Below are 24,502 nucleotides of genomic sequence, written 5' to 3' on the forward strand. Positions count from 1 at the left end.
AAAATGCAACAGGTGGACACTAATTCTAGACACATCTTAAAAATAAATAATGCCAGCAGAATGCTCATGACCACAATTTTGGAGTGGCACAGCAAAGAACCTGAATACCTTAATGAATTGGATAGTTCAGTTTAGGATTTTTAATACATTTTACCTTGACATTAAGAGTGATTAAGTGTAGATCCGTGGGTAAAATTTAAAATTAAACCACATTGTCACAAATCATGTTAGATGTCATATGCTGTAATGATTGGTCATAACAGCTGGTGTCAAATATTATAACAGTGATTTGTTACTAGTGCCAGTTGCCATGCCAGCTGTCATAGTCTGTGGTGCTAATTTTGGCTAAACACACTAGTTATTATAAATACTTTATGCAGACTACCATAGCATGTCTAAATCTTGCAACTAAAAAGAAAACAATAGTCAAATAAAACCATAATTATATAGCCATAATTCAGCTCACTATGTCTGGTAAAAATTTAGTGAAGATTCAGAAAAACCAAGGAGCTCATCTTTGATGGGTTGATCCTGTTTCTCCTTTCTGTTACGATCTGCCATGTTAAAAAAGATTCTCTCTGAGGGGACAGATACACAGTCTATGTGCCATCACATGTATAAGATGTGGGTAGACTGAACACTTGGGGTGTGTTCGAAAACCTAGGGAGCTGCCCTGCTGTCTTACTGTCTACATAGGCAGCTGCCTCAGTAGAGAGGATTCTAATAAGTCAATGACTTATAAGCAGCCCCGGTTCTGGACTGCTTTGCTTGGGGGGGCAGTAAAACCTAATGAGGGGGCATGTTGATAGTCATGTTTTTGAAGCCAGAAATATATTCAAGGCTTGATTTGTGCATGAATGATGACAGCCAAGCTATTGATACTGGCTTAAAGTGATGTATAAGGTAAAGAAATAAAAATGCATGTTTTCGAACTTAAACTTAAAACCCAATGATTAAAAAATACATGTTGATTATGTAAATTAGGAAAAAAGATTATCTAATTGTATTTCATTTTAATACGCCCCCTTAATTAAATTGCCATTACTAATAGAACAACTCTATTTCTTGAAAGGCTTTAATACAAATTTAAGTCAAAGCTGACAAATGTACCTACACACAGACTGAGAATATTCAAACGTGGAAATAGGAATGAGTGAGAATATTTATATTATTGGGAAATTAAAATATAAAGAAAACAAAAGAATACTAATTCTGTAAAAAAAAAAGTGTTTACCAGTATACCTGCCTCTCGCTCACACTAACAGAACATATACTGCCGAACTGAACTGTTTGGGGCAGTCTGCCGATTTTTATATGACTCAAAGAGCCAATCAGGAATAAGCAAGGAAATATCTTCACACTGTAAAACAAAATGCATTTTTGTGATTGGTTCAGAGATCATTTTAAAAATAGCCGTTGCTTGCATTGTGCTTGGGGGCCTAGCGCCGGCCCTGCTTATAAGGCAGGTTATTCGAACGCGCTACTTAGATAGCGATTCCATCGGGTTTCGCATTTCGCGTTTAGCATCTTGCCATTAAAACCAATGGATTGGGGTAGCACAGCACGCTAACATCAATATAACATTTTCCTTCATGTACCGATAACGGTTACATTTCCTAACAAGCCCGAACTTGCAAATAAAAACACTTGGTACAAGTTTATACAAGTTAAAAATCAGTAATATTTTATTTACGTTTGAAAATAACTCCATTCGTTTCTCCGCCCCGTCAGCCATGTTTATTTTTCTGTGAGAAAAGAGCACCCGACCCGCAATGAATGCTGGGATTGCCTTGATCACTAAGGCAGCTTCGGATGCTCACTCGTTCTTGAGCCAAAATAACATTGAAATATGAAGATACCTCAGAAGTGAGGATTTTAAGCCATCTAGGATTTCGAACAGCCTCATTCTCGGGAGCGCGCACAGGATGACGTAAAATGCTGTCTATGTAGAGAGCTCCCTAGCTTTTCGAACACACCCTTGGTCTCCCACCAGCTCAGTGGGTTTAAACTTCTCTGTAAAAGAGGCTTCTCGTGTCCAAACTTTACTATGCTTCCTCTCACTCATTTTCCTCACCTTTCTAGCGTGTAATGTCTGGCTTTATACAACAGGTAGTTCCGACCTTACAATCTGATTGGTTGAGAAGCGTTCTAAACGTGCTGATATTCGTGATAACAGCACGGTCTTTTCACACCACAATGGTATTACTCCGCTGACGCGTTGCCATTAACGACAAGCTTCATGCACACAAACGCGCACGCAGGCAACACAGCCTTTTTTTCCCCAGTCGCGTTTTAAATCCGTTATCTGATATACAATCTAGCGCACTATGTAGGGAACATAACCAATTGTCTAATTCACTATCTAGTGCACTATGTAGGGAACATATATCCATGATCTGATACACAATCTAGTGCACTATTTAGGGAACTTTAATGTGTTTGTAACGCGAACAGTTAGTTAAGCCAGTTAGCAGCTCCTAGTAGTTCTGTTTTCATCCATAGCCTTTGGTGTGTGCGAGAGGTTTTTTTTATTTCTTTTTTTCCCTTCGGAGGTTCTTGCTTTCTTCTTCTTCTTGTTCTTACCTCCCTGAAATGAGTTTTTGCAACTTGAGATGTCTGCTTTGTAGTGTTAAACTTTATATTAGTTGTGGAACTACTTTTTGGCGGAAGGTATTGTCAATATTAAAGCATATTTAATATGAAATTCAGGGCTTATTTGATTTATTCGCGATAACACACTCCCTCTCGTGTTCTATTGCTTAAGTGTAAAGCGCTGAGTTCTCTCTCTCTCTCTCTCTCTCTCTCTCTCCTGTTCGTGTGCACGCTGTCTCTCTGTGCGTGTAACCCCTCCCCCCCTGCTCAGTGTAAACACACAAACGCCACCACGTATCTTGACCAATCACGTGCGGCTTTGACAGAAAAAAAAAAACGGAAAAAAACGAATCGGCTCCCAATGCGGAGCCGGATCCCGTCGGTCACTTTAAAGAGCCGACTCTTAGAGCCGGATCGTTCGCGACCGACCCATCACTAATTACTATGCTAGCCTATGTGTGTGTGTGCGCACTGCACAGTGTGACCTGTAGCTGCTCACCGAGCATGTAGTCAGACTGGCTGTGAGAACCAGTGAGGGAGGCACTGAGGAAAACCGAGGGAACAAAGACTGGGTTCTGGCTCTGGTTAACGAAAAGAATTTGAAAGATTAAGGTGCTGAAGACGAAGAGGGAAGTGATCCATACACGTGGACATCTGCAGCAGGAAGTAAGACCAGGTTATGACAACATATTGGCTTTCTGTTTGTTTTGTAAAATGCATGTGGTCATATTTGTGCTGAATATATGCTCGCATTAATGTGTTGTGTATAAGCATGTGTATAAATGTGTTCACAGTCTGAACTTGCTGTTCCTCAAAACCAGACTGCAGACCTGTTTTACAGCTTTAACTCACACCTCGAGCTCCATCTGTAGCTGTATAAATATAAAGGTGTAAGTGTTAACAGCTCCTAGCTCTTCCCCTCTGGAGGCCCACTAACAGAACCTGGCAGTGGCATGGAATATCCATGCAGTCTGCTCCTAAGAATACAGATCTGCTGGCACATCTGGCAGGATCATTTTATTGAGTTTGTTAGTAATTTACAGTGTTTTTTTTTAATACATGTCCTCAAGCTCTCATCACAGCACAAGACCAAGGGACAAATAAGATAATTTTGGAAGTTTTGAACAGAATTGACCAAATACATATAAGGGTCATTATATAATTTGGGGTACATTTCACATCCCCAAAAAAGTACAAATACAATGTTCTTTCTCAATAGAACAATCAGTGGTTCAAGTTAATATATTCCTTTAGTGAAACATATCCACTATTTGCAAAGCTTAAACATTATTTTTATTTTTATTTTAAAGGGACAGTAGATATAGACTACTAGGTAACATAGTTAACAATTTCCCTATTTTGACCCATAACTTCAGTGGTAGACCTTGCCTGGCATTTCTTGAACAGAATAATGTCTAATTTGAACATACATTTAAATTAAAATTATAAAAAAAAATTTAACCAATAACAATGTATGTAACATAGTTGACGGTCAATTAATATACTCATTGACAATGTTCTATTATAGATAAAATATTAAAAAAAAATAAGAGGACATTCACCACAGTTTGTTCAATATACCCTCCACAGAGATAAATAATATCATGTAATGCTGGTCACATAGTTTTAGAACAAACCATTTTTGAGTTGCTGAGTGGAGTTCTGTTAGTAACATAGTTGACAGAACTTTTGCGGACATTAATAAATAAAGATATTTAAATTATTTAAAAGAGAAACTCAATTTAAAAAATAGAATTTTTCTTTAGTATTTAAACTTTTGAAATAAATAAAAAATAGATGTTGTTGCCCTTAATGATTTTATTCATTATTTTGAAACCAAGGCACCCTCAACTTAAAAAACGGACACAGCAAAAACTGTTCATTTAGGAACATCATGACAAATTTCAAGCTAAATGAAGCATAGGATGCACATAATGTTTTTGTGATATTGCAACATGTTTTCCATTAATAGGTAAAATATGACATTTTTAAAGAAAATAGTTTAAAAATAAATATAATTATTATCATTGGACATGGAATGTACCATGATACTCATAAGCAGCAGAGACAATATTTAAATAACACTTCAATCATTTTTATAGTCATTTAGTTATTCAGTTCTTTATAGATAATTCTTCTAGTCTGTGCCAACACATCACAGCCTCTGTAAACACTATACATATTATATTACTGAAATAATTAATTATTAACCTAAAAGAAGTAGAACACAAACAAGGTAGCTGCACAGTTACCAAAGCTGATTACCAAACAACGTCAATGTTTGATGACAGATTTTCAATGTGGTAATCATTAGATCAGTTGTTTATCTGAAAAATACACAGTTACTATATAATGTGTAATCCAATGTTGGCAGAGTGGTTAGCAAAAATATCTGGCAGCAATTACACATGTTGCAGCTAAGGAACTACTGCTGCAAAACCCCAAAGCTGATTTCACTATGATAAATGAATACCATTAAGCCTGTCCAAGCCATGCAATTATTTTGAAAGCAATAGTATTTGTGACAAAAAGCGATGTTGCACTTTCTGTTGTTTGTTTAAATGAAAAACAAGAAATGCATTGAACTTTGCAAATGTATATATGTGATGTGTTATTTGTGCAATTGCTCTGCTGTGTTGACCTCTGAACGGGTATTCCTCATGTTAAACTCAGTTTATCTTAAATAGCAGAAACATTTATTACTATATGGCAGGGGTGTCAAACTCATTTTCACAGTGGGCCACATCAGCATTATGGTGGCCTTGAAAGGGCCGACTGTAACGTATCCTGCTGTGATTGCGGTCTGCCTTTAAAGTCTTGGACAATTTGTTGTTTTTTCTTGGAGTCTAAATTCTGTGTTTGGTGTCAAAATGCCAAATTTATACTGTATGGTTATAATGTATATCTACATTTATATTGTACTCCTTTACCACAGACATGGCCTCATAACACAAGAGACGTACCGGTTTTTCTTCTTGAAGCACAAACTTGTATTCACTTTCCCATATTTCATTAAATTACCTGCTTTAATTACCTGCTTTCTTTCTGCTTTAATTTTCTCTTCTTGTACATTTCGGGATTATTTGTAAATATTTCTCAACATCACTTGTTGGAAAACCGCCTCAGTTAAACGCCGATGTAGAAACAATTTGCGGGTCACAAAATCGGCATGGATTGTGGGAGATGCAGTTTATGTACGATTTTACAGTGTGTTTTATGACAATCATACGTCTTTTAAGCTCTCGCGAGCCTTGAGTTTGAGACGTGCTATATGGTATTGAAAAAGAATTAATATAGTATGACACATCTTATTACACATCAACTACAAATATTGAAAACATGTTGAAATTTTTTTTTTTAATGTTTTTGGTGCTGGTGTACAAGGTTCGTTTTTATGTTTGTTTTTATCAGTGTCTTTATAATTTATGTTCATGTTGTGCATAAATGGGCTTTTAACAAAGAATTGTATAATAATGTGTGCATTGGGGCCACATCCACCAAACTGTTCCACCTTGGGGGGGAAATATGTAAATGGTTATGTTGCAATGTGGGTAAACTACCCTTTTCAGGGTAATGGATATTTCAGGAGATTTTTCAGTTTGTGCAGTACACATATTTTCCTAAAATAGCATTTACAGACCAAACCAACATGGTCTCTAAGTGAAAAGGGGCCTGTATTTTTCCATGTTGACATATTACATTTACATTTTCAGCATTTAGCAGATGCTTTTATCCAAAGCGACTTACACAGTGAGCAATTGAGGGTTAAGGGCCTTGCTCAGGGACCCAACAGTGGCAACTTGGTGGTGGCGGGGCTTGAACCGGCAACCATCTGTTTACTAGTCCAGTACCTTAACCACTGAGCTATCACTGGCTTAGTTACATAATAGTTTCTCAGTGAACCAAGATTTTACATTTTTACAAAGAATTTTTTTATTTTAAAATTTTTTGCTTTACAGTCAAACTGTGATTGAATTTAAAAGGGTTGAAAGCATGATGTTCTGTTCTATTGTCATGTTATGCTAGTAGACATGGTAAAGTGTACATACAACTGTAGGAAAGTTATGTCATTGGCAGCCATTGCATTCAAGATTTAAGCTTGCTTTATTGTCATTCATCTATACACCCATAAAAGAGTACACAGCAGAATAAAATTACATTGCATTTGGCTTATCAGATTAAAACACAGGAGCAAGAAAGGTCATAAACAACTAAATAATAAAAATGATCACTTTGTCTTCTGTGTAAATGATTGAAACCATTAACAAAAAACATTAACAAATGGTTATTGTAGGGTTTTTAAAAAACTACAGAACCAATACCCATCCACACCCATTGCTAAAAGGTGTGCAAAATCAACAAAATAAACTATATGCTTTGTGCAATTATTTTTCTAAGCTTAACCCCACCACATAAATTATCAGTGCCTGACCATCATTTTAACTGAATGTGCATAAATTCCAACTGAGTCACTCCAAAATGTTGCGTAAAGCATTTTTAGAATAGTGGAGGCTGCCACTTATTATACTGTACTGTACATAGAGTTAATTATACAGTGTTACCTTAAAACTTGATGTCAATTGGTTCTGGGAGTGGGAATATTTCACTTACACTGAAAATAATACAAACATATTATAAAAAACATTGAAATACAATTGCAAAACAATAAAAAATCTATATAAAAATACAATAAAACCTGCACATTACCTTTACATCAGTATTGTTTCCTTACGCTTCTTAATTGTGGAGATGCTTAATCTCGGAATACCGTATTCCTTAGCGAGTTCAGTTACGGCGCCTTCACATGAGAAGCGGCAAAATTGTTTTTGCGCTGGCTGTGCCGTTATTTCTTATGGAATGTGCCAGTGCACAAAGCTTAATGTGACAATGAGTGAGAAATTTCATCAGTGGAGAGAACTAATGAGCAATGAACTAATGACTCGGAAAAGCTGATTCTCACCATTTCTTAGAACCCTGAGCTATAACTACAAGTTTAAAAGTGGAACAGGAGAAAATCCAGCTAAACACAGATACATGTGGACACTTTTAAAGTGAATTTGACAGTTATTCCACACCAATGCAGATTCGTCTCATATTTGCACTTTTATATGACGTTTTACAGCAGCAAACGAAGCGATGGTCGCACACGTCAAGATTAAGGGACAGATATGGCCTAGTGGTTAAGGTACTGGACTAGTAAGCGAAAGGTCCTTGGTTCAAGCCCCACCACTGCCTGGCTGACACTGTTGGGCCCCTGAGCAAGGCCCTTAACCCTCAATTGCTTAGACTGTATACTGTCACAGTACTGTAAGTCGCTTTGGATAAAAGCGTCTGCCAAATGCTGAAAATGTAAATGTAAGGGAAAAGTCGAGTTTAAGGGTACAAATTTCTTGGCGAAGACCATCGAGTTTCAAAGATTTCGAATTTGGGGGACGTCAAGTTACACGGTACCACTGTATTACTCATTTGGCAATGTGAAAAATGCTAAAGCATCATTGAACGTCTGTAAAATTGAGCCTCCTAATTTCTTATTAGTGATTCAAATTTACTAAGATTTACTGGTAACTTCTCTGTGCTCATATTAATAGGGCTTTTTTGAATGCAAAATACATAAAACTGTAACGTGATGGCAGCTGTCCAAGAGCTGCTCTAAGTTCAGAGTTGTGTTCCTCTGCACAGTCTAGTTTGATAGGCTACTGGGGCCACAGGTTTGCAGCCAGCGTGTGTGTGTGTGTGTGTCTGCTCTGTGATGGACTGGTTACCTTTCGCCTGATGAATCAGACCCACCGTGACCCTGACCAGGAAATAACAGACAATGAATGAATGAATGATGATTCAAGGCCAAACTTTAGTATGCACTGTAAACCTAGGGTCTTTCTTTGCATTTAAAACATATAAATCAGTATAAAACTACATTAGTATATAAATGATTTTTCTCCTGGCTGGGTGACTTCTGGAGTCATAGCTCCTGCTGCATTAAAACTTAAATATCGCTTAAGGCCTCAGTCAATAGCCGTCACAATCTATTAGCAGGTAGCTTGAAATGATTGTTTGTTTGTTTTTTAAAGAAAGAAAAAAAAAACCCAAACCAAAAGGTATTACATTAAATATCATGTTTTGTAATATGTTTAATTCAGGTCAAAGAGAATGTACAAATCACTGCCCTAAGTTTTTAATAGCATTACATATCACATGACTTTTTTGAGCCTTGCTTGTGGTTATTGAATTGCTTTTTTCCTCAGTCTAAACTTGCTTTAACTGCATTGTTTTAACAATTTTTTTGTGAACAATTTACCAATGTCCCTTTGGTGTTTTTAATGAATTTTAGTTTGACAGGCAGGACTGGTTGTGAAGCTGAGTGTATAAACAATGCATTAAAAACAATGCATTTTTAAAGCAACATTTTAACCATTTTTTACTTTTTGTTTATTACAGAATGGAGTGTTGTTCATTAACCGTGTGTGGTCTATCAGCGGCTGCCCTTTTTATTCTATTTTACTGGGTTGTGCCAGCTGTGCAAAGAAATGCAATGTGTGCACTGCTATGGCATGGTTTTATTAATGAGAGACTCCGCGACAAGCTCACTGGTTCCTCACGGCCTCAGGTAAAAAAATTTTACCTTCATAAAGGCATGACATTTAAGAGAGGTTTTTTTTTTTTTATTTTTTTTTTTTTACATTAGTACATATCAGTATGATGAAACTTGTATGTCTATATATAGGTAATTCTAACCCAATTTTGTCTAGCCTAACCCAGTCTAGTACATTACAATCCAGTTTACTTTTATATTAAGTCCAGTATAGCGTAGTCTATACAAACATGTTTAGTCCATTTCAGTTGAATCCATTTTAATCAATTAAAGTGCAGTCTAGTATATCCCAGTCCAGTCCAGTTAAATCCATTGTAATACTATCCTCTCCAATTAAATCCAGTACATTTAGTTTCAACGTTAAATTAAGTCTTGTCGTATCAGGTCATGCCATGTTTCCATTTAGTCCAGTATATTTATTCTAGTACAATTTATTAAAATCTATTCAATTACAGTTACAGTACAATTTAATTTCATACAATCAAATACATTCATCACAGGCCACTCTAATCCAAATCAACCGAGCTCAGTTCGCTCAGTACACTTTAGTACAAAATAATCTGTTTTTTGTAACGCAATAAAAAGAAGAATCTGTGATTTATTAATTCTCTTAAATCTTTATTTAACTGACTAAAAGTGGTTTCTGGCTTTGCTCTGCACAGATCTCTCCAGATTCCCTGAATTGTTTTACAATATAATGAACAGTAGATGGTGAAAGACCATCTGAGTGTGTTGGGGAAAAGATTTGCTAATTTGCGACCCATCCCTGCTTATAAAGACCCTAAAGATTCCTTGGCGGATCCTTTTTATATACCAAATTATGGTTCCCTCACCTGTTACCAATTTACCTGCTTATTGTGGAGCACTGTAACTTTTAGTAAATTTTATTTTGCCTCTGTCCCAATTTTTTTCTTCTATTTATTTATGCAGACACGGTAGCCAATTAGAGTCTGCTGCAGTCACTGCCAATTATGCTCGCTAGATGACACCAAGCCAACCGGTGGCAATGCCAAGTTTCGAACCGAGGAGTTCAGAATCTCGGCGCTGGTGTGCTAGCGGAATATCCACCTGTACCAACTTTTTGAAGTGTCAAAATCAAAATACAAATACAAAATTGATTGGTACAAACATCAGTACCAATCAGTATCAGTTAAATAAAGATTCAAGAGAATTAACAAATTGCAGATTCTGGAAAAGGGGTTTGTATTATCACAGTCGTACAAGTAGTAATATCTGACCTCATTTCTTTGCAAATTTACTCTTCATTGTGTCCACAGCGCATGCTGAAAGCAGTACAGAAGAACGCCACTAAAGGAAATCCTGACAGTGTTATTACTGCCATCGACTACTTCTGCAAACACTCAGAATGGGCCATGAATGTGGGAGATGAGAAAGGTTAGCATACCACTGCCCTTCCATTGCTTTGTATTGTTTTTATTTTCTTTAGTTTGCTTTACATCTCTGTAAACCATCATCCTCTTTTCCTGCTCGAGTGAATGTCCTTGAGGCAGATTATGTTGAGCGCTCATAAATATGAGGTGACGGCATCTACCTGTTTGCTGGGTCAATAAGCCCTATGCATGGCTTAACTACACACACACACACACAAACACAGACTGCATGCAATAACATTTGGTCTGAGTGTTCTATTTATATATATATATATATATAATGTGGTGGCTCACTGAAAGATAGAGAGTTGAAACCATGCCTTTGCGAAGCTGGCACTGTTGGGTTCCTGAGCAAGACTCCTAACCCAGGGGTTTTCAACCTTTGTGGACATGCGCCCAGTGGCGGTCAGTGGCTGCTGTTGTCTGATTATCCTTTTAATAATGTGCCATACATTATGGGGACAGATTTGGACTGCAGACAGGCTGTCAAGCACACACACCCTGTGTGTAAGAAGCTACGCTGGTATAGCGTGAGCAAAATAAGTCCTGGCATTGCTTTGCTAAAATAATCATAGACTTCAAAGGAAAAGATGTGGCCTTTTTGATAGCATATGTCTTTAAAATCGCCTGCATAACTAATACTTTTACACATATGCAAGTTACTCATACCGTGGGTACTGATGCACCCACATACCGTGACAGCTGTTGACTTTTGCACCTATGGTGATAACAGTCTGGATGGCCTTTTTCATCTTAATGTTCATTTTTCCTCAAATAAGCTGAAAAGCAGACTCATCCAGCACATGTTCCACTGTTTTTCGGTCCATCTAAAATAAGTTCAGGTCCAGAGAACTTGACGTATAACTTTCTCTCCCTGTAATAAAGTTTCAGGCTGGATTTCTTGATGTAGCAGCGGTCTGTGATAAGTAACATTGATTTTCAATCTACTCAAATGCTCATGTGTCCATATTTATCACTAGAACATGACAGTTTTTCCTGCAGTGTTATCTGAGGCCTCAAAGGTCACACACATTTAACTGTGTTTCTCTGGATTCCCTGACTCTTTCACAATATTATGAAAGGCTGATGGTGAAAGACCTAAACTGATTGACAATTCTTTCATGAAGTGTGGCAAGAAGTGGTGAACTATGACCCCTTTTTGCTTGAAAAGATCGAGCCTTTGCTGGACCCTCATCTGTTACCAATGTACATGCTTATTGTGGAATGTTTCAGTGTTAGTTAAATATACTCCAAACTTTTACTCTTATTTTGTCCTGTTCCAACTTTTACTTGTGTTGCAGCCATTAAATTCATTTTTTACAAAATACAACCAATTTGCTCAGCCAAAACATTACAATTAATGTCTTTATATTCTTGTAAGTTTAATTAAGATTCAAATAAATTACCAAATCTTTAATTGTTAATTCAATTGTAAAATAAATTAACAAATATTCTTTAAATGGGGTTTGTATTTGTAAATATACACTATTCTAAATGGCTATAGGTTTTGAACACCTGACACAGCACAGCAAAAACCATGTTTGTTATAAAGTTTTATCAACATTCAACTTTTTTGGGCAGGCTTCCACTAGATTTCGCATTGATAGAACTAATGAAACCAAAACCATGAGAAACAGCTTTAGATAAGGGATCTTAGTCATGTGTACAACTGTATTAAATGCAGTTAGTTGCTGGCCTGTAATTGACATACAAATTAATCTGTACACTGTCCAATGGCGTTGAGGTCAAGACTCCACTTGTCAAACCATGTCTTGATGGACTTCTATTTTTGCCAAACGCCACAGTTCTGTTGGAACAGGAAAAGGGCCTTCTCCAAACTCTTGGGTAAACTAACTTTTTGAAAAGGTGACATCCCATGAATAAGTGCTACACAAAGTGTCCACATAGTTTTGGCCATGTTTAATTGTTGTCATTATGAGGGCTCATAACGTACAGACAACACAACTGATAGCTGATTTGTTGTAGCTGCTAAACAAACAGAAAACTCAGATGGTTAAATGGTACAAGAAAATAAAACAATTAATGTGAATTGATATTATTCAATGTCATTATATTGTATGGGCACTTAGGTGGCGCAGCAATAAATTGTGAACGCTGACTACTGCTGGTATCCAGGGTTTAAATTAACAGAGATGATATTGGCCGGTCAGGTGTCTACATACAGACATGATTGAATATGTCGGGGGTGTGGGGGGTGGCCAAGGCACAGTGATGAATTGGTGTCGTTTGGGAATCCCAAATTGCTCACTACTTCCTATTCTTAGTGCAATATTTACAGACTAAAATGTAGATAATCAACAGACCCTTATTTAGGATTAAGCAACTGATTAATAATTAGTAATCAGGACTGACAGGCAGGAAAAACTGCAGAAAGACCATTAATGATGTTTAACTGTGCTATTAACCACTCCATTGAGTTTATAAATGATCCATCAGTGGCTGCCAATATGTGTGTGTGTGTGTGGTTGTTTGCAGGCTCTATATTGGACTCTGTGGTGACTGAAGTAAACCCCAGCACAGCTCTGGAGCTGGGTACATACTGTGGGTATTCTTCAGTAAGGATTGGCCGTTTGTTGCCTCCTGGCACTAAACTGATCACTTTGGAGTTTAACCCAGCAAATGCAGTTATCGCTCGGCAGGTCATCGCCTACGCTGGGTTACAAGACAAGGTATGCATGACACAATCACAAAGACAGAAAGAGTGATAATCCATGTTATCCAGTTTTTTGCCTAGTCACTGTAAGTTTTATCTTCTATCTTTTATTTTTATCTACTATTACACAAACAATACCAGTCTTGGTGGGTAAAAGCTAACATGCAAAGCTTTATTTATCTGAATAATAGGCTAGTATTTAATAGTAGATTAGCTTGTGTTAGAACACATGTGCCAAATCCGGCCCACCATGTCATTTTATGTGGCCCGCGAGAGCTTAAAAGACGTACAATTGTCTTAAAATACACTGTAAAATCGTACATAAACTGCATCTCCCACAAGCATGCCCATTTTGTCACCCACAAAGTGCCCAAATCCTGCCACTAGATGGCAGTGTTTCCACATCAGCATTTAACTGAGGCGGTTTTCTAACAAGTGATGTTGAGAAATATTTACAAATAATCCCAAAATGTACAAGAAGAGTAAAATGAAGCAGAAGGAGGGTAATTTAATGAAAGATGGGAAAGTGAATACAAGTTTGTGCTTCACGAAGAAAAACCAGTACGTGTCTTGTGTTATGAGGCCATGTCTGTGGTAAAGGAGTACAATATAAATGTAGATATACACTATAAATATACAGTATAAATTTAGCCTCCAAGAAAAACAACACATTGTCCAAGACGTGGCCCTTGGTGAAAATGAGTTTGACAACCCTATGTTAGAACATTAAGAGACCTTAAAGAAATCTTGCTGCTCAGATCTTCTACTCCAGTGTCATTTGCTGAGTATGAGAGGAGAAGTCCTGCAAAACCATGCGCACCGAAAAAAACTCATCGCACAGAGACAGTCAGAGTAAACTTCCAGTTTATGATATGAAAGAGTGAGTTTATAAAGCTGATGTGTATGTGAGAATGTGAGCCTATGTCTAGAGCAGAAATAGAATATAAAGGCCAAGTTAATGGTTGTTATCATTCGGAGAGGGGGAATAGAACCTGTTTAAACAGGTGCTGTGTTTAAATAAGAACGTTTGTTGCAACACAGAGGCCAGAGGAGAAGGACAAGTCAACAAACGTTTATGGACACCTTGATATTTTACCTAACAGCTTGGCATTGCAAAGCATTTTACTCTGGGCAGGAAAAAGTGTAGGTGGAATTAAACTGCTCTTTTAATATACATATTTGCCCATTTATGTAATTTAATACATAATAAGATATTAGTAATTTTACCTTTTGTCCCTATGGTAATGTAGATAACATCTATCTACAGTATAACATCTATAGCTAAGTATATACATAAGCCTAAATATTTTGGGTTGCCTTCACATACACACTGAATGGTCATAATCCTAGCTCAAAGTCTACCACTAATATTAGCTAACCTAATTTATTAGCTACAAAAGACTAAAATTGTTTTAAATAGCTCATGAATTAGCATATGAATTAGCATTTAAGCAAACTTAACTTGACATTATGTTGCAACATTTTAAAAATAATCTTGCTAAGTTTTATTTGTTGGGAGGTCTTTGGCCTGTCTTGTTAAATGCTAAGCAATCTCAGTCCTGTACACAAACACACAAAAAAGATATGTACACTTACTAATACAAACAATTTAGCCTCCCAACTGATTGTGAACCATGTACATACATATTTCTATGTAAATTGTAAAGCTGAACCACCATCAGTTAAACTTACTGCAGTTTTGGATTAACTGTGTACAAATGTAAAGCACCACCTATTCTAACAATTTGTGCTTTTGCTGGCTGAATAAATAAATTAATTAACATTTAAGTATAGATTTGCCACTTATTTCCCTTTTTTAACTAACAATAAATCTAATCTTTCACAGCCTGTGGTGGTATTTCTGGAGGTAAACCTGATAAATCTCTAAAAAACCTACTTTAGGTTAGTAGACATGACCAGTAAATGTGTGGCAGAAATAGTTTTTAGGGCAGAGGTAATGCAGTAGATTTCTGCCATATCTGGTATTTGCTCATAGCTGAAACGTTTTTTTTTTTTCAGGTGACTGTGGTGGAGGGTTCATCAGGTGACTTGATTCCAAAAATGAAGGAGCTCTTTGGCATCACAACGTTTGATTTCATCTTCCTGGATCACTGGAAAGATCGATATCTTCCTGATATTAAACTGTTTGAGGTAGAAAAAAAAAAAAAACCAGATTGAGTTATATTGTATAGTATTTGTAGCTACTTCTGACCAGGCATGTTGAAAGGCCAGTAAAATACATTTATGTATGGCACACAATACACCATTATTACTTTGAACAAGAATGAAGGTTGAAATAAGGCAATTGAAACATTGTGTGTGTTTTGCCTACACCACTCTAGAGTTGTTTTGGCTGTATGCTTTGGGTTATTGTAGTGTTGAAAGGTGAACTGTCAAACCCAGTCTGAGTTTCTGTGTGCACATTTGATTTTTATGTATTCAGTTCCATTCATATGTCCCTTATTTTTATTATGCCAAGTTCACGTTACACGACTTTCGGAGTTGCCGGGTCGCTGTACAGTTAACACTACACAATTGAATCTCTTGCACTCGGGAGTCTTTTAAGTCATTGTGGTTATCACACTACACGACTGATCAGTGATGGGGGGTTTTACACTACACGATCTATTACCAGGATGACTCTGTCTGGTCTCCCAAACTATGTTTTGTCACGAAAACAAACGCAAGAATCAAAGTTGTTTGTGTGCTGATGTGCAGAGTAAAAGCAAGTAGGAAAAATTAATGAGTGGATTGGGCTATCCGACCAGCAGGGATTTTCTGTTCTGTAGAAAGTTGGAGGTAAATAAATATGTATGCAATGCAACGCTGATATTATGGTTGGGCATGGACGATAAGGTTACAAATACTGTAAAACTTGAGTGTATGCCGATGTATTCTGATAGAAACTATATTATGCCCCTGTCTCATGTTTTTACATCTCCCCTGGGTTTTCAAACTCTGTATCTTGCGTTCTCATTGGCTATAGTTCGACACTGCACTTGCTACCAGTCGGCTGACTAATTCAGAAATTTAACATGCTAGATATTTTACTTCAGTCTGCGAGCGCTCATCAAGCCGCTCGGGTCGAGTTGTTAAACAGTTCACGTCGCGAACACCGAGTTGCCTCCAAGCCGGCACTTCTAGCAACGACCAGTTGGTGAGCGAAGATCAGGGCAAAAATCGTGTCGTGTGAACTAGGTATTAGTTTCCCTGTTTTTAAGAAGCAATCCAGTAGTATGATGCTGTCACCTTCATGTTTCACCATGTACATTTAAATTGTGCCAAGATTTAAAATACAATTTTCATAAAATAAATCTATGGAGGTTCACAGATATTTTTGCTCTTGAAGGAGGTCCTGGCATCAAACAGTTTAAGAATCACTAAGCTACAGTATGTAATTATCCTATATATCAGCTGTAAAATATACTAAATATTAAATGCTGTCTACAGGGTTACAACAGTGAACATTTAAGTGTCATCTCAATACATTAATTAACATATTGTAAATGAAAATGCTAATGAATTATAATGTTGTAAAAAATGTGCAGTCCTGGACAGGAATTTGTTAAGTGTAGCGCTAAAACGGCTGTCTTTCCCTTCTTTCTACAGGAGTATGGATTGCTCAGAAAGGGTTCAGTGCTGCTGGCCGACAATGTGATCTGTCCCGGAACGCCTGAATACCTGGAGTACGTGAGGAATAATCCTCGATACGAGACCAGATACTACCCAGCCCATCTAGAATACACAAAAGTGGAGGATGGCCTGGAAAAATCAGTGTTTTTGGGATGAAGAGATGACTGGGACAAGTTTCTAACAGTGTTTTACACACTTCACCCAAGGGTGTAAGATTTTTACCCCATTTTTATAAAAGTTAAGAAGTTTTGTACATCTTAATAAAAATAATCTGAGTTGTTAATTCTCTTGACTCTTTATTTAACTGACAAAAGTAGAAAGGAAAGATTTCCAATGTTTTTACTTATTAACTCATTGTCTTTTACTTTATACCATCCAAATGTGGTATGTTTGAGAACTCAGACTTTTATCCAACATCTGTCTTGACCAAAAAGTTACTTGATTCTTTGAGCAAGACTACTGCTGCATTTAGCATTTTTATATTATACTGATCCTGTCGAGTTCCAGATGGTCAACCAATGAATCCTTTATATACTGTATAAACATACAGTATATTATGTAATATACTGTATACATCATATTTTATTATATTTAATACAATATGTTTATTTATTCCCCTTATGAATCTAGTAATTTCCAAACCCAGTTGTGAATTCATTGTCACTTACACAAGCTTTGATGGGTTCAAGGTGAGCCGAATCACCAGTCTGCGACCAGTCCCAGAGATCACATACCGCAGCAGAAAGAGATTACCCTCAAACATGGCCAGTTGTGTTTTGTGTGTGGATGCCCAGCCAGGTCTGTGGCTCTGTTGACATTCTGACTCAAAACTGCAGTGTTGTGCTTGTGCGTTGGACTGCTAGAGCTATGGACAAATAACCCCCCTCTGCCCTTGCCCAATATAAGAAGGTTTCTAGGTTTTCCACAAGTTTTTGGTAGTGTCATGGGGGGGGGGGGGCGGGGGGGATGTGTGCCCATTATCTGAAATAATAAATTGTGAGAACATGCGCTGATGTTGGATCAGAGGACCTGTCTTATAATCAACGTTTTACTTTATCCTAAAGGTGTTCAGTGTGGATGACTTCAAGGCTCTGTGCACAGGAAAAAAGTCAGACTGGAACAGGAATGATCCTTACCTAAACATTGAAAGCGTATGACTGATTTAGCAATGGGTGTGTCAAAAAAAGTTACACTGCATTTTGCCAATTTAATTGGTATTTCTACAAATTTACCAAAGGCATAAATCAATTTTATTTTCTGAACTTTAACCTTTATTTTGGCTAGATGCAATTTATGAATTACTTTGACCCATTAGGGATATGCCATACAAAATTATTAGATTACATGTAAGATAACAAAATAATTTCTTACATGTGAAATTAAACACTACTTTCAACATTAACAGATTTTCTGGTTTGGAATTACTTGTTGTTTTTGTAATGAAGTTACAAAAAAGTTTGTTGCATCTACATAAATCTTGTAATCTGAACTATTCCTATAATATATAATAATGAAACCCATCTCTTTCAACTTGTTTGTCTTTATAGAATGTTGGACTTGGATTTTCTGTAGGCAGTTTATCTTGGCAATAAAGCATCAGTGCACCCCACATTTTTCAAACAATTTCTGGTTTAAGCTGTGCATCACTCTTTCTTGCAATGACCTTGCTTGTCTGAACAGTAGGGCCAGTGAATCATGCCATCCTTCCTGACCGCTTGTTGTGGCATTTATTCTGGCTTCCTCTGCCATCTCATGTCAACACCTGTGGGTTAGTCTGAGTCATCCATGTTTCATGTGACTGCATACCCCTGCTCACAGACCACTTCAGCCATTGATGTCTTAATCCCTCTCAGACCAAGCTCTTTTTTGCCTTTTTGGACACGCATGATTTTGAGATCTTATTCCTGTACTGTACAGGGCAACCAATGAATCAATCAAGTCCACCCCTCCCATGTTCTCATTATAGGTCACAACAGGAAACGTACATTGCACATCTGCAACCACACTCAGCTTACTGTCCCATCTCTGCCTGGTGCAAGCTGGATCTGTCCCTAAAAATGTGCTCAGCAGTACAGTTGCGCTTCCACTTGCTTGCAATGAGTTTTCCACTTTTATAAGTGGCTACTCTTTCAAAAGCTCCACGACCCATTGTCTTCAAATCCTTATCACTTTACAATAAATAACATTCAGCCTGTTGGCTCACACTGTGCCAAGGCAGTAGATCTTCTTTGACATTTCTATTAAAGGACCTGTGCTTGTGAAGCGGTTGTCATGATATAGCCTGAAGATTGCTCTTATAATAGATGCCACTCTCAGGACTATGTTGCTGCTGGCATCAAGTTTAGGTCAGAGATATTCATAGGTAAGTTGATGTCCTTTTGTACAGAGTAAAGGTTAGAGAGTTCAACAACGTGCCGATGACACATCTGCCACAAGAATTCAATTAAAGTGAGGACTTCTGACACTGATAGAAGTTGATTTGTCCAGACTGGGGCAGGATGGTGGCCACAAGCAACCTACGACTTGCTGCCCCTGACTGACCCTCATCTTCAGCCTCACACTCTTCACTTGCATCACTGTACATCTCATCCTGTCCCACTGTCACTTTTAATATAATCTCATCATCTGAACTGCTGCCCTCACTGTCTTTACTATGGAGGATTACTTCTTTTAATAATCGTACTAGAAACCTAAAAAAACACAACTGTTCACTGCATCTGACTTTCTAAAGCGGTAATGGTAGCACATTGCTGTACAATTGTATTCTTAAATGGTACATTGTTAGTTCTGCATGACATGTTTTTTAGTCTAGATGAGTCTATAATTTTAATGAGCTACCGTTAAAATGACTAAATAATTTAGTAAGCATTAAAATACACCAATCATCCATAACATTAAAAACAACCCTTGTTTCTACACTCACTGTCCATTTTATCAGCTCCACTTACCATATAGAAGCACTTTGTAGTTCTACAATTACTGACGGTTGTCCATCTGTTTCTCTGCATGCTTTGTTAGCCGCCTTTCATGCTGTTCTTCAATGGTCAGGACTCTCCCAGGACCACCACAGAGCAGGTATTATTTAGGTGGTGGGTCATTCTCAGCACTGCAGTGACACTGACGTGGTGGTGGTGTGTTAGTGTGTGTTGCGCTGGTATGAGAGGATAAGACACAGCAGCGCTGCTGGAGTTTTTAAACACCTCACTGTCACTGCTGGACTAAGAATATTATACCAACCGAAAACATCCAGCCAACAGCGCCCTGTGACCACTGACTGACTGGTCTAGAAGATGACCAACTCAAACAGCAGCAATAGATGAGCGATCAACTCTGACTTTACATCTACAAGGTGGACCAACTATGTAGGAGTATCTAATAGAGTGGACACGGTATTTTAAAAAATCCAGCAGCTGGCTGGTTGGTGGCGCCTGCATGGAGACGGGAGGGGGTACGGCAGAGTGTGTGATCCTCCTTGCACGGTGCTCTGCCGAGCTGCACTCGTCAAGTGTGGGTGATAAGACGGTCGATTGGCTGTGCACGTGTCGGAGGAGGCGTGGAACGGCCTCGTCAGCCCCAATCAGGAGCAGGGACCGGCATTAGTGAGAGGTTGATTGACGGGATGAAATTGGACACGCTAAATTATTATAAAAAAAAAAAAATAATAATCCAGCAGCGCTGCTGTGTCTGATCCACTCATACCAGCACAACACACACTAACACACCACCACCATGTCAGTGTCACTGCGGTGCTGAGAATGATCCACCTGGGAGAGTCCTGACCATTGAAGAACAGCATGAAAGGGGGCTAACAAAGCATGCAGAAAAACAGATGGACTACAGTCAGTAATTGTAGAACTACAAAGTGCTTTATATGGTAAGTGGAGCTGATAAAATGGACAGTGAGTGTAGAAACAAGGAGGTGGTTTTAATGTTATGGCTGATCAGTGTATGCATACATTTTTAGAGAGGATCTAAACTCTGATTATATAATATTATATACCACAAAAAAGCAAGACTGGCTTCCTTTCCTTTGGATATCAAAAGGACCGGTCACTTGAAACTTTTCAATTTTATTTGCTCAATTGGAAATCATGTCAAATTCGATTGGTTGCAGATTTATAAATATAAATTTTTGCCCTTCTGTTAACATTGGTTGGAATACAAAACAGAATTTTGATAAACAAAATAAACAATGGATTATTGTGTATGCATAAAACATGCTGTTTGTAAGGAAAACTAAGATCTTAAGTATATTAATACAATGTAATTATAGGCCGCTCTGGTAATGCAGAAGACTGAATCCCTTCTTGAGCTCTCTAATTCAAATCTTTGCTGAGTAAACAACCTGGCTGAGTGTCCAAGAGGCACAATGTGTTGCATCTGAGGGGGAGGAGTTGAAAGTGTTCCTCGATGCTTCTGCACAAGAGGGGGATGATTTACAGACCATACTGAATGTTTAACTATATACAATATGACTCTCTGTGAGACTCTGCATGCATGTTGGAGTGGGCGTGTAACAGCCTACGTCTCTCCTTGGTCAGGGAAGGGGTGGTGCACCGGCAAAGGTTACAATCAGGGAATTGAACACTAGGACAAAGGAAAAATGCAAAACTACAATAAAAGAAAAAGAAATACAATGTACTAGACATTTCATTGACACAGTCAATAAAATCTAATGTTCTTTTTTACCATTATCAGTTTTTATATGCATTAAATACAAATAATCAAATCAGTCTAGAAAAGTAGAGATGCAAACTCTCTATGCCACAGCTTAATCCTAGGACTTTCCACTGCTAAAGATCTTAGCCAGCAGGGACACGTTGGACTGTGCTTTCTCCTGAATAGCCCTGCTCTTCTCCTGAGCTTTCTGGAGGTTCTTCTTGGACAGGCCGCTCTTCTTCATCCGCTCCAGTCGCATCTCCTCCTCGGTGCGCCTCTGTGTAAAGTCCCAGCCCTTCTCTTCCATCACCTCGCCCTTCTTTGCCCTCTTCTTTCTTAGCCTGTCCAGAGTCTGGCTCTTCTCCACACTGGCGAGGTAGAAGTTGGTCTCGCGTTTGGCCTGTGAGATCTCTGTTCTCATGCGCTGCTGGTACACCGTCTGCTCGTATGCCAGTCGTTCGCTTAAGTGGCACCATTGGAACCTGTGCAGATACTGCAGTCACATACAGAAAAGAGGAAAAATACACACTTATTTAGATATACTAGCTGTTAACTACACAAGCATGTGTGAAAGATGGCTGCCATGTGTTTATTATGGGTATTATTTATATAGATATATTATACAATGTCAGAAATATACATGTAAAAAAGTATTTGCCCCCATTAACCCTTAAGTGATATTTGAGTACAAACAGACTAAACAGACTAGACACAACCAGGCCTAATTACTACAGCATCACTGTGAGGTAGCTAAATGGTCTTAACAAACAGCACTTTATTTCACAGTGGAAAAAGCCCTGCATGCATTATTTCACCATTACAAAAAATGACTGCCACATCATTATGCTGCCACAAATGAATATATATATATATATAACTATATTTTACCTAGCTATCTGGAAGCAACCTGACTGATAAAAAACAAAACCCTAGGCAGTAAACATGTGTAGTAGTGTGGGACACATACTTTTATGCTCCACAAGTCGCTGCAGAAGTGGCTCCTCTTGCGGTGGGTCATGGGGGTGTTATGTAGCGATGCAGCCACTCTCTTAGCGATGCGTTTGTCTTTGAACTCCACCCAGCCCTCCACAAAACTGGAGCCATGGTTTCCAGCTTTTCTCTTCTTTCTCTTAATGGAGCGATCTAAGAACAACAAATTCTGTTAAAAAGGCTGAAAACATGCATAACAATGCATATGAATGTGTAAATATTTATAATATATATGATAATATATCTGAATGATAAAAAAAAACTAATGAAATAAAACCACCTAAAGCCCTTCTCTGGTATTGTTCTTCCAGTCAGTAGTTACACAATACACAAAGTAGTTACACAATACACAACCAGTGAAACAATAATGCTGACCATCCAAGTAAAATGCATTAAATCTCCATGTAACTTTGCACCTCATTTTTGCAACAAAATGCTGTTACTTTTGGCTTTAATTAAATGAAGTTGTACTGGCAAAAATTTGGCTTCTATGGAAGACAACTGAATTCTAATTTAATATTATTAGTTTTTTTTGTTTGTTTTTAATTTTATTATAGCTGTTTTGTATTGTATGCATGCTACTGAATTATATCCCTACAGGTTATTAGTGTTATCTACAAACCCAATTTCAAGAAAAGTTGGGACACTTTCTAAAAATGCAATTAAAGTTTAAAGACAGTGTTTCTTAGCACAAGATTGCAATAAATTCAGGTCTTTTACCCTAACTCTGCATTCTTACCTTCAGACTGGAGAAAGATGCGGCCGATTTCTCCATACACACCGAGCATGTTGCGTACATGTTTGGGCCTCAGTCTGGGTGGAATGTGTCCCAGGTACACTATACCTGGCACACATTTCTTTCCCTTAGCTTTCTTGGATGTGCTGACTCCATCATCCAGTTCCTTATCTTCACTATCACCACTATCACCAGCATCACCACCACCATCGCTATTCTCTGCTTTACTGTGTTTGGATGCATTCTCCTCCTCCTCAGACATGTTTAGTTCCTCATCTTTGTCTGCACTGCTTGTGTTTGGATCCATTTCAGCACAGTTATTAGCTTGGTCCACTTGTCTTGAACAACTGCTAGATGACAATAAGAGCAGGAATTTTACCACTGCAATGACAACAAGATGACAAAAATCTGTGCTCTGTTTCACCAAAACAAGACAGCCTATGGGGTGATAACCTGACATTGGGTTACTAAAATGGATTCAAACAGATTATTATAGCAATCATATTAACATGTTCACAGCCTCCACTGTATGTCACGATCTAAACGGTACAAGAAAAGGCTTTAAAGGTACACACATTTCCATTAAGAGGTGATTACAGTTCCCAACAACTTGCGCACATGTAACTTTCTATAGAACGAACGTGACCATAAGCTGCTAAACATTAGCAAATAACTAAAATAACAAATGAAGACTTGTAATGCAACAGTATGAACTGAAAATAGTCAACCTGCGCATATATTGAAGATCAAGATAAAGGTTTATTAAATAAATAGGTAGTTTTACCTTTTCTGTATATTACACAACGTTATCCTCCATCAATACTGATTAATTTAGTACAATAAAGTAGATCTGTATACAATCAGGTTCTCGTACTAACGTTTACAACACGTGTTTCAGCGCGTACCCCTGACGTCATACACAGGCGACATGAGAGGCAGGCGCATTAAAGTCACAGAGGTCTTAATTCAATAGAACACCAGAAGTAAACAAATTGTGCTCAAAAGCCTGTGAACAACCCCTATAGTGACTGAGAGTCGGTGGTTCATCCACACCCTTTCCACACAGGTGTTAAAAATTACTTATGTAAAACAAACTGTGCATGTGACCCAGTGCACAAAGATAGTCTAGACCAGGGGTGCCCATACTTTTGTGGCTTGAGATCTAATATTTCAGTCAACAGGTCATCGCAATCTACTTTTTAAAAAAGTTGGCCTCATCATTTTTCAAAAAAGCTTTA

At 37.8% G+C, this 24,502-nt stretch overlaps 2 protein-coding genes across 6 annotated transcripts; one reads left to right on the forward strand and one right to left on the reverse strand.

Moving 5' to 3' along the window:
• Nucleotides 1–3,065: 3,065 nt before the first annotated feature.
• On the forward strand, nt 3,066–17,162 carry comta (catechol-O-methyltransferase a). 3 transcript variants are annotated; one of them, XM_062999224.1, is made up of 7 exons: nt 3,066–3,258; nt 3,387–3,482; nt 9,028–9,196; nt 10,459–10,576; nt 13,069–13,262; nt 15,266–15,397; nt 16,856–17,162. In XM_062999224.1, exons 3-7 carry the CDS (start codon nt 9,029–9,031, stop codon nt 17,033–17,035), a joined length of 792 nt encoding a protein of 263 aa, XP_062855294.1. In that variant the 5' UTR covers nt 3,066–3,258; nt 3,387–3,482; nt 9,028; the 3' UTR covers nt 17,036–17,162. The 3 variants fall into 3 exon arrangements, with proteins under 3 accessions (XP_062855294.1, XP_062855293.1, XP_062855292.1); XM_062999223.1 differs by lacking the exon at nt 3,387–3,482 and having other exon boundaries at nt 3,066–3,268; XM_062999222.1 differs by lacking the exon at nt 3,387–3,482.
• A 3,771-nt stretch (nt 17,163–20,933) lies between these two features.
• On the reverse strand, nt 20,934–24,158 carry abt1 (activator of basal transcription 1). Of its 3 annotated transcripts, none has more exons than XM_062998579.1 (4): nt 24,049–24,158; nt 23,268–23,611; nt 22,506–22,681; nt 20,934–22,031 (listed from the first exon to the last, which is right to left on the reverse strand). In XM_062998579.1, exons 2-4 carry the CDS (start codon nt 23,569–23,571, stop codon nt 21,657–21,659), a joined length of 855 nt encoding a protein of 284 aa, XP_062854649.1. In that variant the 5' UTR covers nt 23,572–23,611; nt 24,049–24,158; the 3' UTR covers nt 20,934–21,656. The 3 variants fall into 3 exon arrangements, with proteins under 3 accessions (XP_062854649.1, XP_062854650.1, XP_062854648.1); XM_062998580.1 differs by having other exon boundaries at nt 23,268–23,614; XM_062998578.1 differs by having other exon boundaries at nt 23,268–23,645.
• Between the last annotated feature and the right edge of the window lie 344 nt (nt 24,159–24,502).

The sequence above is a fragment of the Trichomycterus rosablanca genome, chromosome 7, assembly GCF_030014385.1.
Source record: "Trichomycterus rosablanca isolate fTriRos1 chromosome 7, fTriRos1.hap1, whole genome shotgun sequence".
Classification (NCBI taxonomy): Eukaryota; Metazoa; Chordata; class Actinopteri; order Siluriformes; family Trichomycteridae; genus Trichomycterus; species Trichomycterus rosablanca.